The sequence below is a fragment of the Seriola lalandi genome, unplaced genomic scaffold, assembly GCF_002814215.2.
Source record: "Seriola lalandi dorsalis isolate HSWRI2012SDOR001 ecotype SW California unplaced genomic scaffold, Sedor1 jcf7180002054687, whole genome shotgun sequence".
Taxonomy (NCBI): domain Eukaryota; kingdom Metazoa; phylum Chordata; class Actinopteri; order Carangiformes; family Carangidae; genus Seriola; species Seriola lalandi.
Genome location: NW_019525240.1, coordinates 324,371 through 340,659, shown reverse-complemented (window position 1 = coordinate 340,659; position 16,289 = coordinate 324,371). Strand labels below are relative to the sequence as shown.

At 42.8% G+C, this 16,289-nt stretch overlaps 1 protein-coding gene across 2 annotated transcripts in view; it reads right to left on the bottom strand.

Annotated features, from left to right (window-relative positions):
- bcl11ba (BCL11 transcription factor B a) overlaps window positions 1-16,289 on the bottom strand; it is a 45,759-nt gene that overhangs the window by 22,862 nt on the left and 6,608 nt on the right. Inside the window, exon 2 of one of the 2 annotated variants that reach the window (XM_023422914.2) lies at window positions 12,523-13,029. In XM_023422914.2, coding sequence (XP_023278682.1) covers window positions 12,523-13,029 — 507 coding nt within the window. The remainder of the gene's footprint in view (window positions 1-12,522; window positions 13,030-16,289) is intronic. The other variant, XM_087178403.1, reaches the window with a different exon arrangement.

The window sequence follows — 16,289 nt, the reverse complement described above, 5'->3', positions numbered from 1 at the left end:
CCTCCCTTCTCCTGCTTCCATCTCTGACTTCAAATCAAATCGTGTATGCAGAGCTGCAGTGAAAGCCACCAATGTCAGGTTGATAGACGACACGAGAAATGGCTGCAGATTCAGATCCTCAAAGCCGGTGAGACAGAGCAGACTGTTCTGGCAGGAGGAGACAAGACAAAGCACAGCGTCGTCTCTGAGACTCAATGGGGAGAAATCTGCCTCAGAAAATCCCTGTGACTTGGTCTCAGTCCGAGCAAAACTCAGGAGTTAATTCAGAGAATTCTGCAATGGCGGGGTGTTATAACAGAGCTGGAAGGCAGGAGATATTTTCAGGCAGTAAAAAAGGCAGAAGAAGACCAAAGAGCTGCTGGAGAGAAAGCTGGCAGTGACCTGCGTGCCAAACATTTTTTATGGCCAATCCCAGGCCAGACTGTCAAGTTTATTCCCCTGCTGTGGTAGGAAGATACCACACTTCTACTGAGCATGGAGTTACACACAGGGAGTTTGATGTCTTTATGTGGAAAACGATAACTCTTTGCGCCCTAATTCATACGGGACGCAGTGTGTAGCCAAGTTCACCTTTGCATGAATACAAATGCAAAAACCTGCTGAAGTGGTATTCTTCGAGATTCACTTTTTTGTTTTATTTTTGGTGCTAGATGTTTGTTGCTGCAGCACATTTTCATTTGACTCTGGATCTGCTGTATATCAGCCAAACTACCAGGTCTTTATTGCAACTTCCTGTTCTTTGAGGGGACACCTTCCAGGCATCAGGGGCCACGGCTGACAATTAATAGATTGTGTTTGTTGAGTTGTATTCTTCTTCTCCTAATTCTTTACATTACATGGCTGCAGATCTTCTGTGTATGTGCACGGTCTCCTGTATGTAAATTTTTGTCTTTGGTTAATCTGAATACCTTTCAGGCTACTGGAGAAATAAAATTACTCAGTGATTTATAACTAAAATAAGCAAAACTTTGTGTAGAAGAAAAATGTTTTTACACTTTCCTCTTCTGTTAATGATCTGAAAACCCTCCTATGGGGGTCCCGACCCCCGGGATGACGAACCATTGTGCTATTTCCCTCCATAGACATATTGATCATTTCAGTCTCAAAGTTCAGTCTTTTACTTGGAAATAGTAGTTTGAAAAAAAAAATCTTTATTCAAGGTCCATTAAACACTGAGTTTGCTCAGTAGTTGCTGCTCTGATGTACGTCCAGCTGAGGCAAGTTTACCTGGACTTTAAATTATTTTAACAAAACTGTTTGTGTGTGCTGTTGGATTCACATCTATCTGTTAATTACAACAAGTATGCTTGTTTATAATTACACATAAGCCTGGTGTGTAATATTATACCTGTCTGTAATAAGACAGGTCTGAAAACCCAGACTGTCTCACACCGCAGAGCAGTCAAAGTATGTGTACTATATATATATATATATATATATATATATATATATATATATATATATACATATACATATATGTATATATATAGATATACATATACACATATACATACAAATATACGATTCTTGACAAAAATCAGTTTCATCTCATATCTTAAATATACAAAGCTTTCATAAGGGTGGACTTGTGTTGCTTATAGAAGGGAAGCAAGAAAACATAAACTGATTTACACGTAAATATTGTGAATGATTCATTTAAGTGCAGATGGGGTATTTTCTAGACACGCCAGGATGTGACACCCACCTCCCTGATCTAAGTACAAACCTGGAGCTCAAACATGAACCCACTGTTGACTGAAAAAACACTACATTGTTACAAACACCCACACACACACATACACACACAAACACACACACTTACAGTGAGAGAGACATGCATATGTTCCAAACTGACAAAAAGTTAAAGGTGCACACACACAAAACACATATGCACACTCACACAGCACACTGGAGGAAGCAGCGGGTACTGTTTCTCTGGAACCACACACACACACACACACACACACACACACACACACACACACAATACAGCCTACACAGTGCACAATGGAAGAGTGATGAGTGCGGGGTGCAGCCCTCCCTGCAGGGGCTCGTCCTAAAATCCCATCAGCAGTGAGTCCAGGTGAATGCAGAGGGAAGTATAGCGTTGCATCCAGCCATTGTCACCTCCACAAAGCTCCTCAATCAGCCTCCTCTTCTATTCACTTTCACATACTACCTGCCTGACAACAGCTCCCCACTCACACACACAATCGGAGGCAAACTACATCTTGTGCTTTATCACCTGATCTGATCGCACAGTCACAAAAGCCAAGTGATGACACACTAAGTGATGGTGTTGATGACATGTCATCCCTGCTCACTTCTATTAGACTAATTTACAAAACTCTGACTGAACTTTTTTTGTTTTATATAATTTTTTTCATTTAACTGATGACATGTTTTTAATATATGATCAGTAGATTTATAAAAATAACAGTCAGCACATCTCGAGTTTTAATGTGCGGAATGTGAGGTGAGCGCACAGTGATCTGTGAAAACATTAAGACGTGAACTTCCAGGTTCTGAGTCACCCTGACATTAGCAGCAGTCAAATCTACACCTGCTCAAGTCGGCCTGTGTCACATGGTTCATTCCATGTGTCCATAACAACAATCTGATAGTGTTATTTTTATATTTGTTTTTTGCTGCTTTAATGAACATTCTTCCATGTTCAGTGCAGACCTTTACGCTTTAGGCAACAGATCATGAATATGTGTTATGATGACATATTTTCATGCGACCACACAGCTAAATATGGGTGAAATATCAATGTATGTGACTTTAGTTGCGGCGTGGCTGAGAACTGTGACAGCTTCGTTGTGACATCACAAAGTTCCAGAAGTCCTGACGGCTGGTTTTAAGGCTCAGTTTCTGAACCCAGGCTGTGTGCATTTCTCTGTGGACTGAGGCTTTGATACTTTCACAGTATTAATATAGAACTTAGACCTGCTTTATAATCAAACTACACATGGACATCTACATTTAGACTATGTGGAGTTTTAAATGATGTTAAAATGAAGAGAATGGAGTTTGATGATTAATCTGAGTGTGCAGCGAACAGCCTCCAGTGTGACTGACAGGTGATCAGTGGGATGTGCAGAGCAGAACAGAAACCTCTCACAAGCTCTCACCACTAAAAACGCAGAGGAAGAGAAACAGAACAGAGGAATCTTTAGTATTACCACTTTAAACCTTTCTCCATGGCTGCCTGTGATTCATGTCCATCCTGTTGGAAATGTCGGCGCGTTGGCCGACGCCCCGGACTCTCCATGCTGCTAATAGCTTCTGGCTTTAATTCTGTCGTTGCGTTGAAATGAATCAGAGACCACCAAGAAAAACACACATTTTCTCTCCTTTTCACCAGGGCTCTCTGTTTCACTTGATTTTTTTGCACATCTAAGAAAAACACACATGACACATACGTTCAAAGGCCCGTGCCAAAACCACAAGCAAGAGGCCAAAGAAATTCCACAAATAAATGGCTGAACTCTGGAGGGACCACGGAGAAACTGTCTGGGTTTAGCAGGAGGTTTGTTAAAACCTGATCAGCCCGGTGGGGAATTCAAATGAGCTCGTCCTTGAGGGAAAAGCTTTAAATAAATGGAAAGCTTCTAAAATCAACCTTCACTTACTTAGGTGCCATTTTCATCAAAGAAAGGCTGATTTTCCAAAGCTATTAAAAGCCAAACAGCAAAGTAGACGTCCTCTGAGGGTGTTGTACCTCTAGTGCAATAAATACAGTGTGAATCATACAGCACTAAACCTACTCACATGTGGTTCTGTTTAGAGGGGTGCTGTATCAGAAGTGTCAGAGAAATCTACTTAAGCATATTCCAGATAGACACACACACAACCACACACAAAGAAGGAAACAGGGAACAGGGTAATAATATTCTCATTAGAACCAAAATTAGAACCAAATTATCATCTTTAAAATTCTGCGAATCCGCCGCAGAATCTGAGAGAAAAATCAAGTCTCTGCTGTTTGAAATGAAGAACTGAGGGTAAACAAAAGCTTCACCAGTGGCTGCCAGCCAGCCTCAGTGAGCACATGCAAGTGTGTGTGTGTGTGTGTGTGTGTGTGTGTGTGCTTGCATGTGTGTGTCAACAATTAAAGGGGATTTCATAAAAGTTATGTACAGACATAGAAAGAGAGATGCTGCCTAAAAAACAAACCACACCAATCTGGCCCCAACCCCCCCCCTCACCAGTCCCCCCGTCTTCATCATCTCCACCCTGTCTTCATCCTCACACACACACACACACACAGAAACACACACACAGCCTCTTCCACAATCTCATCCCTGACGCCAGGACATCAATTTTCGCAAGTCGTCGAAAATTACCATGCATGAATGCAAAAAAGGCTGATCAGGAGTAATTAACATGGCTTCATATGCAAATTTTATTAATGCAGAACTACAAAGTCATTATGCAAATGAGGGTTTCGTCGAGCCTCTTGACAAATACTCCCGGCTCCAGCCATCTAGCAGCCAGGATGGATGACAAGTCTGCTCGCTCAGTTTAGACTGGAGGGATGCCTGTGTGTTTTAGTCTAGTTAGCGGATTAGCACTGGTTAGCGCTAGTGGCTAGCTGTTTGTGTGTGTATGTGTGTGTGTGTGTGTGTATGCACATACACAGGCTGCAAGTCTGCATGTTTAAACTGTGTGATTAGGGAAGTGGCTAATGGCTACACGGCAGAGTAATGAACCTGAGATCCAGGGGATGGAGGGATGGAGGAGGTGGGGGTGTGTGTGTGTGTGGAGGGGGGGGGGGGAGATGATATGAATATGCATGATGCTCACTGGCTTTGATGATTAAAAAAATTTTAATATTTAAATGAGTGCATGCAAAGTGATTAACGCGGCAGAGAGGCGATGAGGCGAAAATCGCAAAAAGGGATTTTGAAAATGCTAAGAAGCACATGAGATGCTGCTTTGCCTTTTTATGCTCTATTAATGGCGAAAACTCTCTCTCTCTCCCTGTGTCTGTGCATGTCTCTCTACCTTGCTCTCCGTCTTTTTCCAGCCTTCATGTCTCCCTTGTTTTTGCTCTCGGTGTCTGGTTTGTGTCCAGGACGCTGGATTTACAGAGGAAAGGTAGAGAGAGCATTTAGAATAAGTGGATGAGGGAGAGGAAAATGAGGCTCTCTTTCTCACACACACACACACACACACAAACACACACACACACACACACACACACACACACACACACACACACACACACAGCAGGTCTGACGTTCAAAAGACAATATGTCTTCAAAACCAGCAGACAGCTCCCACCACAGGACCAGGAACACTGTCACCTGGACCTCTGTGAGAGTGAGCTGCTCTCTGCTGAGAGTCTGCTTCACTATTTCTACACATTCAGTCCAGTTAGAGGCAAAGCCATACCTATAAGGACACCAAACATTTTGCTTTAAAATATACATGTTTGTTTTGTTTCACAGAGGAGGTTCTGAAAAGTTTGGTCTGAAAAACACACTCTGGCTGAATTCTGATTTTTTTTTAAAAATCAGCCAATGATGAGGACACAAGGTTTTGGATGCTCAGTGTGTCAGCCACATTTTAGTCGGTACCTAAAAATACTGAGGTTTGATCACAAGCAAACACAACCTGTGACGTTAGAGTCGCCGAACAAATACAGTAATGAGAGGAGCAATTAGTGAAATACTGTAATTACTTCTTCACTCAGTAATAAGTAATTAATGACATTTTTCAACTAACTTGTCCAACAGTGTTCAAGTGTTCTTTCCTCACATATTCATGTGTGTGTGTGTGTGTGTGTGTGTGTGTCCACATCCTATCAGGCCTATTAAAAATGCATCAGGACTGTACTGTGTGAACGCAGCCACACACACACACACACGCACACACACACACACACACACCAAAACTAGCCAAAAGCACACAGGATACAGAAGGGCGAGCAAGTAGCGAGAGACAGAGGGAGAGGGAGCGAGCAGCGATACACACCAGAGTAATTACCACTTCAAAAAGGCCGGCGCTCCATCCGAGAGGCCTCCCAGCTTTATTGAAACAACGCAAAAAAACAAGAGCAGCGGGCGCCGTAATGCCTCTAAAGTACAGGCTGTTTTATCAAACACACACTCACACACACACACACAGACAGACGCTGCTCTTTTGTTAAGTTTGTGCGCCTTCATTTGGAAGATAAATAAGCATATGGTAAATATTTTAAGGACACACCACTGTGCTCCGTCATTATTTATTAAAGATTTGTATGTGTGTGTGTGTGTGTGTGTGTGTGTGTGTGTGTGTGTGCGTGTGTGTGTGTGTCTCCATGTGAATAATGTTTACATTAAGATTCAGACATACACTGTTGAAAATGATTTTTTATAATTGTGTGTGTTATTCCTTGTGTCAAACTCTGCACACTGCTTGAAATGTGTGTGTGTGTGTGTGTGTGTGTGTGTGTCATCTCAGTGTGTAACGATCTGTGTGTGAAAGACAGACTGAGAGACTGAACTGCAACAAACAATAACAGGAATCACTGTAAACCTGATGTGTGTCTGGTCAAAGTGTCAAACTGAGGACCTGGTTGAAAACGGCTGCAGCCTGTCAACGCCACCTCGCCAACACAAACTGATCACGCCTATTCATTTTGAAACGGCCAATCAGGGACCTCCAACACTCGGCCGGGCAACCAATGCTAGGAACTTCATCAGCCAGCCAGTCAGTCAAACAGTCAGTCAGTCAAACAGTCAGTCAGTCAGTCAGCACTGGCCCTGCTATTGAGGTTTAGTCAAAAAGGTCAAATGGGAAGGAAAAGACAGAAAAGGTGGGTGTGAAAGCAGAGGTAAAGCTAGACAGATGACACACACACACACACACACACACACACACACACACACACACACACACACACACACTCAGCCTCTGACTGTCAGATTAAAAAGGTGTCATCATATTTGAGTTTGTCAAAACTTCTTTAATGTGTGTGTGAGTGTGTGTGTGTGTATGTTCCTCTCCTCTCCAACTGGACTTAGTTAAATGTCTGAATTAAACCGTGCTTGACGAGGCTTTAAGGGCTGCACAGTACTGTGTCAGGTGGTGTTAAATGCCGCTCACTGATATGTGTATCCTGTGAGGGTGTGTGTGCGCGCGCGTGTGTGTGTGTGTGTGTGTGTGTGTTACATTTAAAAATGACATGTTTCCCTCTCTTTTCTCTAATCCACTCTGTCAGGACCACCCCCCCTCTCCTGTGGAGTGTATAGCTAACCTGACAGTCACCTGGGAGTCTGGGGGGGGGGGGGGGGGGGGGGGCACTTCTAATCCCCACACCCAATGACAAGGTGCAGCACTTCAGCAGGACCCTGCTACAGAGTGGAAAGCTGTGGTTGTGGTTGTGCTGCTTTACACACACACACACACACACACACACACTCACACACACACACACACACACAGTGTTACCCACCCATGACACTGATGGCTGTCATTAATGTCCAGGAGACAAGATTAAAAGTGGAGGAGGAGGAGAGGGAGAGCTGAGTGCTGCTGGAGCTTCGTGTCAAAATCACTTCTATGACTGCAAATATCAGTAAAATCAAAAAAGTCCTGGTTTAACAAACATTAATCATTCATGATCTGGTGAAAACCTTCTTCTGCTTTCTGCAGTGTGAAACATGTTAGTGTACGGCATGACATGAAGAAGCAGTGAAACTGACATTTTCATGTGACCTGAATTATTTTATATTCCGCAGCAACCAGGTGATTTTACTTCTCTTACGACTGTAGGTCAGCTGCATCACTTTACACTGTGGGCCACAACCCACAATTTTGGTGAAAATATGTAATCTGATAAAAAATAGATATATATAAATAGATATATATATCTATATATTTATATAGATATAAATGTGGGCCATGAGATGGAAAAGGTTGGGATCTGCTGCTTTACACAATATTAAGAAATAAAGTTCACACATTAAAAAACAACAGCTAAAGGGAAAACTGAGACGCACCTTCCTGTCTGCGGCCTGTCAGCGAGCGAGGTTGACACAGAGCGGTCACAACAACAACACAAGATGGTGTGTGTGACCCGTGAGAGAGAAGAGACTAATGAGTGTGTTTCTGTGAGAAAAACCACCGGAGCTGTTCATCAGCACTGAATCCGGTTTAACTGAGAGAAGCTCAGTGCTGCTTGATTTTCATTTCAGAGAAACGGCTGCGACACAGAGCAAAGAAAAAACACACTTCTAATTTAGGAGGACAAAAAAACTTGTCTTGATTCACATGTAAGTGTGTGTGTGTGTGTGTGTGTGTGTGTGTGTGTTTGTGTGTGTTCCATTTAACATGGAGAAGAAATGGAAGTGAAAAAGCTTGAGAATAAAGGAGTAGTTTGACCTGCTGGGAGCCAATTACGAAGCGTTGTCGTCAGTCGTGTTCTGAGCTGACATTCAAACTCCCTGATCACTTTTCCCCTCGCTCTCCTGCTTCCTCCCCTACGTCTCTCGCCCCTTTCTTTTCCCTTTCACCAGGTAATGAAAGGTGTAAAAATCTACAGGAGGAAAAAGCTCGGTCTGAGTTACAAAGAGAAAATTCCCCCTGCCATATTTCAATCCCCCGGTGATTATGAGTGGAGCTGAGCGTGTTCTCTCCAAATTAAACTCCAGCTCCATTAATAAACCCCTCTGTCCTCTCCTCGTGTTAATAAGGTTCCTACTTGGACATATTTCATGTGGAAATTGTGAAATACCGAGGGTAATTTTGAAACATAAAATGTTATTGCAGCAATATAGTTTACAGTTGCCGCAGTGCACGTCCAATTGAGCTGCTAATATGTTTTTGCTTTTAATGTGAAAATTATTGCGTGTTCTGTTATGAAGAAATATTGTGCAATTACAATTTGAAGCCTTCCAACGCTGCACATGTGGAGCTGATTTCACAGGAGGATTACAGTTAGATATATTGCGAGCGTTTAAACACAGGAGGGAAAATATACTTATGCACATAAATATGAATAATGCCGACTTAATAACGTGACCAACGCCAATCAATTAGTGCGCACGCCTGAGCGTAGCTCTGCAGACGCTCTGCGGCTCGCACCCTCCTCCGGCCCGGCTACGTGCTGGATGTAAAGCCGCGGCGTAGCTACACAGCTAAAGTGGCGTCGCTCTCAGAGGTTCAGGTGGCTGCGCTGTCCACAGCTGTGGAACAGCCTGGTAAAATATTGATGAAGTTCAGGCCCAAACACAGTGTTTTACAGTGCAAGCCAAACCGCAGACTGACACATCCAGAGGAGCTGTGTCCCGCTGCAGGAGCGTTACCTGCGAGAGCACTTCCTGCCATGGCTCCAGGCCAAGTCCTGCTCTGCTAAGTTTAGTTCAGTGCTGCTGATGGATCGACTTGTGTCAGCGAGGTTTTTACACAAACTTTAGAAACGTCGCTATAAACAGAGCAAACCGCAGGTGTCTCCAGCCAGTGACTGAGAACACACTGAGCTTCCTGAGTTACAGAAAAGCATCGGTTATAGTTTGTTTAAACACCTATCAAGCAAACTAAAGGTAAAAATTGGATTTTTGTGCAGAAACAAATCACGTTTCTCGTCTGAAAGACCAACCGTGCATGTTTCTCTCACCACACTGAAGCCTCTTGACTCGTCATTGCATCCTATATGAAAAGGTGGGATGGCCCTCCTTAATAAACAGAACACTGTGTGCTTTTTGTTTATAAGGCTCTGCTGCAAAAACTACCTACATATCTGTACTCTCTGGTTACATTTAAACTTACGTCAGGTCACGGGACGTTTTAACTGTAGCTCTTGTTCACACAACTCGTACAGATGGAAGGAGCTCCAAAAAATATGAAGTTACATTCTCTTATTTCACTGGAACAGTTTAAAAGACTGTTCTTATGTATCTACAATTACATGTGAAAATGTATAATGTATGTGAATTATCTGTGTGTGTCCATTTTAATTGCCTCTTTGTGCATCTCTGTCAATTTATAAACTGTAGATGTTTATTTTTGTACACAGGTCTCTGTTGAAAAAGAGATCTCGATCTCAATGAGACGACCTGTTTAAATAAAGGATTTCATTATTTCACAGAGGCAAAATGCAGATTGTTATTAGTTATGTGTAAACAAATGTGTTCGTATCGTCCCCTTGGAAACAGGTTTCGGTGTGAATTTTAGAGCATTCGAAGCCAGGTTTAATTAATGTACAGCAAGTCGTCACATCCTTCACCACACACTCTTTGTTTTATAATCAGTGTGTTTGTTCCTGTTCTCATGCAGAAGGCTGCTGTCTTCTCTCAGGACACTTACACGTCTCACATGATACTCTGACGTGTAAGAGCACTGATTTTAAAATACCAGTGATTCTTCGAGATACATGAAACACACCTGGACACATCTGTGTTCTGCTTCTGTGTTTAGAGTCCTTCACCAACACAACCCAAAAAAATGTAGTGTTTTAATTTAAATGGTGTGGCTGAAGTTTACGCTGTTTACACTGAAGACAAACTTGTATTTCTTTGTCTGTTTGTGTTTTATTAAGTTTTTAATTACATTTTACCTTTGATTTTAATCTATTTAATTTCCCTCTGACTGCTAAATGCTTGTTTATTAGGGTTTATTTATGTATGAAGCATCATCAAGGTGAATCTGTGGATCTACAGGTTCTGAGTTTTTGTTGTATTTCAGCTTTATCTTATATTTTCTTCTGTGTGTTGCGCTTGTTGAAAGAAGCTGAATATCTACATCGTTTGTCTGAAGCAGGAGAAGGGCGAACAGAATTTTCCAAACACGCCTTTGATTTTTCTACTTTTCTAAAAAGCAACTCGAGGCTGTATGAACCCGCCGGTATGGATTTGATGTGACCTAAATCTATGAATGGACACATCAGGATGTGCTGTGTCCCGGACAGTAAACCGCTGTGTGTCTCATGTCGTGGCGTCGGACCGGACGGATGATCTTTGAGAAGTTCTCATTGAGCCGCTGACACTGACTGCAGTCTGGTACAAGCGGTGACCTGTAGGGAGGCAGGACGGCTGAGAGGAAGCAGCCTGACTCTTTCCCTCTGGCTCTTTTATGAGCGTCTTGACTGGTTTGAGAGAACTGCTGCTGCTCTTCCTCCTGCAGCTGCTCTCCTGCTAAAATGCCTCTTTACCAAACTGAATGGGGGAGAAACTAGCCTCTTTTTAATCCCCCTTTCTCTGTTTTTTTCCCTCCTCCTTCTGCTTTCATAGTGTTTTTTCCTCCTTTGCTTATTTGAATTTTAATGAGCTTTTCACCTTTTTAAGCAGATGGCTTAGGCTGGATTTCTCCATGAAAGTCGGGGTGAGTCTCTCTGTCATGTTTTGCACAATTTGTTTCAACTAACCGAGTCCTTGAGGGGGTTTAGGGCTTTGAGTGGGTAATGTGCCTGTCTCTCCCTTCTCTCCCCTTCTCTCTGTTGTCCTCTCCTTCTAATGGAACCAACATCTCTCTCTCTCCCAGAGAGGACGGGCTGCGTCTTGAAAACGTCCATTCATGTGCGAGTGTGTTATGTTAAAAAGGTTCTCAAACACCTCACCATCCCTCCATCCTTCAGGGAATACTTTAGCATTCTGGGAAATATGTTTCTTGCCTTTTTCTGACACTGACATGAGAAGATTGATACCAGTGTCATGTCTGTACATTAAGTGGAGATGAGACGTGGTTAGCCTAGCTTAGCATAAAGACTGGAAGCAGGGGGAAACAGCTAGCTCTACTCTGTGCTAAAACAAACCTGCCCTCATCTCTAAAGCTCGCTGATTGATATGTTGTGTTTTGCTGTTTAACAAAAAGAAATATAAAATATACAACTTGTGGTTATAGGGGGAGTTTAGGGACATCCCAGTTGCCAGGTTTGGTGACTAAAGAAAACTGTATCTGGCAAACTACACTGTACAAAACAAAGCTGAGGGCAGCAACACAGAGCTGTAACACTGCATAAAACTACAGCAAAAGCAAAGAAGTGGTCTCTCCACACTGGAAAACTGGTGTCTCCAAGATAAAAGTGAAAACACAGTGTAAACACACTTTTAACATCTTCAGAAGTCAGACTTTAAGTGTTAAGATGAAGAAGAAGTTTGGCTTGTGAAGGGGTGATACCTCCAATAATACACTTTCTTGGCAAGTAGCTGAAGCCATTTTCAGACTGTTACAGACACAAACACAGGCAGGGCTTCCTCTCCACAACTCATATTTCATATGCTGCGTTAAAGGTGTCAGGCTTCTCTCATCTAGAAACACGTAACAACAGTTGCACCCTTTACATTTATTTTTAGCCTGATCTGCTACAACTGCTGTTGGTTGAGAAATTTTTCCAATGTATAAAAAAATCCCCTCAAAACAAAAAAAACTTTTCTGTTCTGTTCAAACAACATACGGCTGTTTCCAGTCTTTATGCTAAGCTAGGCTAACCAGGTGCTGAACACTGATATTCATCTTCAGGTAAGTGTTTTCTCCACAATGTGGAACTGTTCCTTCACAGAGTGTGTGTGTGTGTGTGTTCATTGTGCCTACCTGCCGGCATGTTTTCCTGCTTGGGGCAAATTCCTTTGGGGGGCGTCCTCCCTCCCCTCTCACCTCCCTCCCCTCTTCGTCCCACCTCCTCCTCCTCCTCTGGTGTCACCTGAATGCCAATCTCCACCGGCTCCACCACCTTCCTCAGCTCCACCCGCTGGCCGTGGTGATGAAGGCCCTGCAGCATGGGACTCCCTCCTCCTCCTCCTCCTCCTCCTCCTCCTCCTCGGTCGTTCATCTTGTCATAGCAGCCATTAGCCAGCAACGGCGTTTGGCACTGCTTCTTCTTGTGCTCGATGAAGAGGAGGATGTCACCCAGCGGGAAGGTCAGCTGGCACTGGCCGCAGGTGAGCAGGTCGTGGTCGGCATGGAGGCCGGGCGGCAGGGCGTGGGCCAGGCCGGGCACCAGCGGGTCAGGAGGTAGGCCAAGTGTGTGGGAGGGCAGGCCGAGCGGGTGATGGGGTAAGGAGTCGGAGAGCAGGCTGCCATCTGGATGCTCAACCTCTGCTGTCCAATGAGAAGAACAGAAGAGACATGAGTTAACACCTGGACTGAGACTTAGATAGAGAAAAACAAAGGTGGTTTGAATTGGCGACTGACATCGATAGGCGAAACCCTGCAGGGGCTGCGTTTCCTGTTCTTTTCCCTGGATAACTGTGGGAAGGCTCTGCTGTCATGCTGTTTCCTACAGTAACCATGAAGCAGGATCCACCAGGAGAATCGCCCGACAAACATTTGTGCCACTTCCCCAAACAATCCAACGACCTTCAGGCCTTCAGAGGTCTGAACGAAGGAAGGGTCTGAACTTCCCTCAAACTCACTCGTCTCTCTTTTCCCTCACACAGCTCCTCCCACCGTTTGCACAACTGGATGCGACATCATGAATGTTTTCAAGGAGAGATAGTCTGACAATGTGCAACCTCAACCCCGTTTGTCTGATTCATCATCTCCTGCCCCTAGTGAGATTTTTATTCAGTCTTACACATATACACACATACACACATTGTGTGTGTGCTATGACACAGAGTTATGAACAGGTGAAGAGAACTACATTTACATTAGAAACATTACATCACCCTGCGAGTGTGTACCGGTTGTGACCCGGTTGTGTTAGTTGTGACACTTGCGGCCGACAAACCAAACCGTGATTTTCCAAAAATAAGAATAATCATGTGAAGCACAATTTATCCTCTGACCTTATCTTTTGGGGGTCCCGGACCACCACTTTGTGAACGACTGATTTATGTGTCCACGTTAATTCTTTAGCAAAAACAGATGTCTGGTGATACAGACTCTGTGCTGTTCCATTAAAGTTCAACAAACTCTAAGTTGATTTGAGTGAGATGCTGGTATTTTTTTTTTATTTGGGTCATTATTCCTGCCGTCCTCATCAGCTGAGTGGAGGAGTCAGACATATTAATGCTTTTATGAACAGGCTGTAAGTGAGGGGACTGGTTTAGATCATCACCTGTGAAGGAGTGAGGAGGTCTGAAAGAGGCTGAAGAAAAATCATCATCATCATCATCCTCTCTGACTCTCTCTCTAATATGAGATGATGGATTAGCAGCAGGTTGGCCTCCACATTAGAAATGCAAACAGACTTGGGGTGTCAAATGCAGACGAAGGCTCCAGATGGAGCAACCACCTCGCCACATACCTGCGTTATAGGTCTGTTTTTAAACACACTGCTGACTGGCATGAAACCTTTTGAATATCCTCCTCATATACACTGTGTGTCTACAGCTCCGCAGCCTTTCTGCCTTTGGCCCCTTGAAACAAAGTCAAAGTCAAGAAAAGCACAACCACAAAAAATAAGAATAAAATTTAATTTAATAAAATTAAAAATTGAAAAAACGGAATGATCTCATGAGCCATCAGATTTAGTTGGGGATGCCATAGGGAGTTCTGACCTCCACTGTTGTATTTAATACAGTTCAGATTAATAGATATTATTATTGTAGTGGTAATAGCAATATTAGGATTAGCGTAATTATAAAACAATTAATAACACAGATAAAAATAAAAAAGAGACAGGAAAAAGGAAAGAAAAGGAAAAGCCAAAACACAAAAAGATAAAAAAACATATATGTAAATACGCATAAAGGTATACACTATATGAATACATTATGCATATATACATACGCAAATGTTATTGCTAAACATAAAACTATATTATGTAAATAGGTTGGTGGGCAACATGACAAATAAATAAAAACTACAGCTATTAAAATAAATCATAATTGATATTATTCACTTAGTAATAATAACCTTTGAAATCAATGTATATTTTACAATATATTTTATCATTTATTGTTTGAATCTTAATTATTCTCATCTTCATAATCACAAAAAAACTTAAAAAAAAAATTGTAAATTTCAGCCAAAAGCTTTCTATTCTATTATTATGATTTATTTTTGTTGTTGTTATGGCTATAAATAAAGTATCTATCGCTCTATGGCAAGTGTGAGTATGTGTGTGTGTGTGTGTGAGCAGGTGTAGAGTGTGTCTCTGTCAGCCCACATCTCCACACACCATCTCCTCCACTCCGTCTGCATGTGTGCATGCGTTGCATGTTGTACTGCATGCACCGTGTGTCGTATCAGGTTTGTATGTGCATGTGTACCGTGTGGATACACACACACATATGCATCGTGTATGCATGTAGTGTATGTGCGTGTGTGTGTGTGGCCTGCAGGCTGCAGCCATCTGTCCTTACTCTATTGAAATGAACAGCCATGTTTCTCCAGTGATAAACATGAGAGAGAATAAAGCCGGTGATCTGACCTGGAACAAATACACTGCACACTTACACTGACCCCCACTGACCTGACTTCAGCTGAGAAATTAACCATTATAGACACATGATAAAAAAAATGACAGACCTCAAATACACAGCAGACTTCCTGTGTGTGTGTGTGTGTGTGTGTGTGTGTGTGTGTGAAGATGCCTTGATCAACTACATCAGGATGTTCTGAAACCACAGAAAAATTCTTACATTTACACTCGAATGCAGAAACACCGTCACATCCACAGCAGCTGGAGCAAGTTTCAGGAGATATTCAAAGACTGCATCAATAAATAAAGTGTGCGGTTTCTTCGCCCATATTTAATGCACGCCGATTAAGTCAACAGTGTGTTTGCAAATGACAAATGCAAAGGAAGAAGCGTCACTTTGGCCTGATTTACCTAATAAGGCTGGTGTGAGTCAGGCATGAGTGCTAATAGGATTGCAGTGAAGAAGAACAGAAAAATCAAAAGACAAGGAATGTCTAAAAATGAACAGCTCAAAAATAACACTGCAATAAAAATAACACTGTTGACAAACCATCTACAGTATCTGCAGTGAGGCCAAGGCAACAGGTGTCTGCAGGGCTGAAATACAGCGTTTGGCTCCAGTCGAGGCCAAAGAGGCACGGCTTTGAATTCCTGTCGTCAGGGAGAAGTTCCCTGCGAGCAGCCGCCGTCTTTGAGTTTTGGCTTCCTTTGTTTTCTGCCTATCACTGTAAATGTGCTGTTAATCCATCTACACCCTTCATGCTCTCCACACAACTGTCACATTATATCCACACACACAAATGGAAAAGCGTATTAGCAGCAAGCTGCTTCTCAAATATTTGTTTGCTTCTCTTCTACAGTTTTTTTTTTTTTTTTTAATGATTTTACAGTTTTTACCAGCATCAAAAATTCCCTGACCAAAACCTGAAAACTGTCCCCAGAACAGGGGGGTGCATGTGTGTGTGTGTGTGTGTGTGTGGGGGTGGGGGGG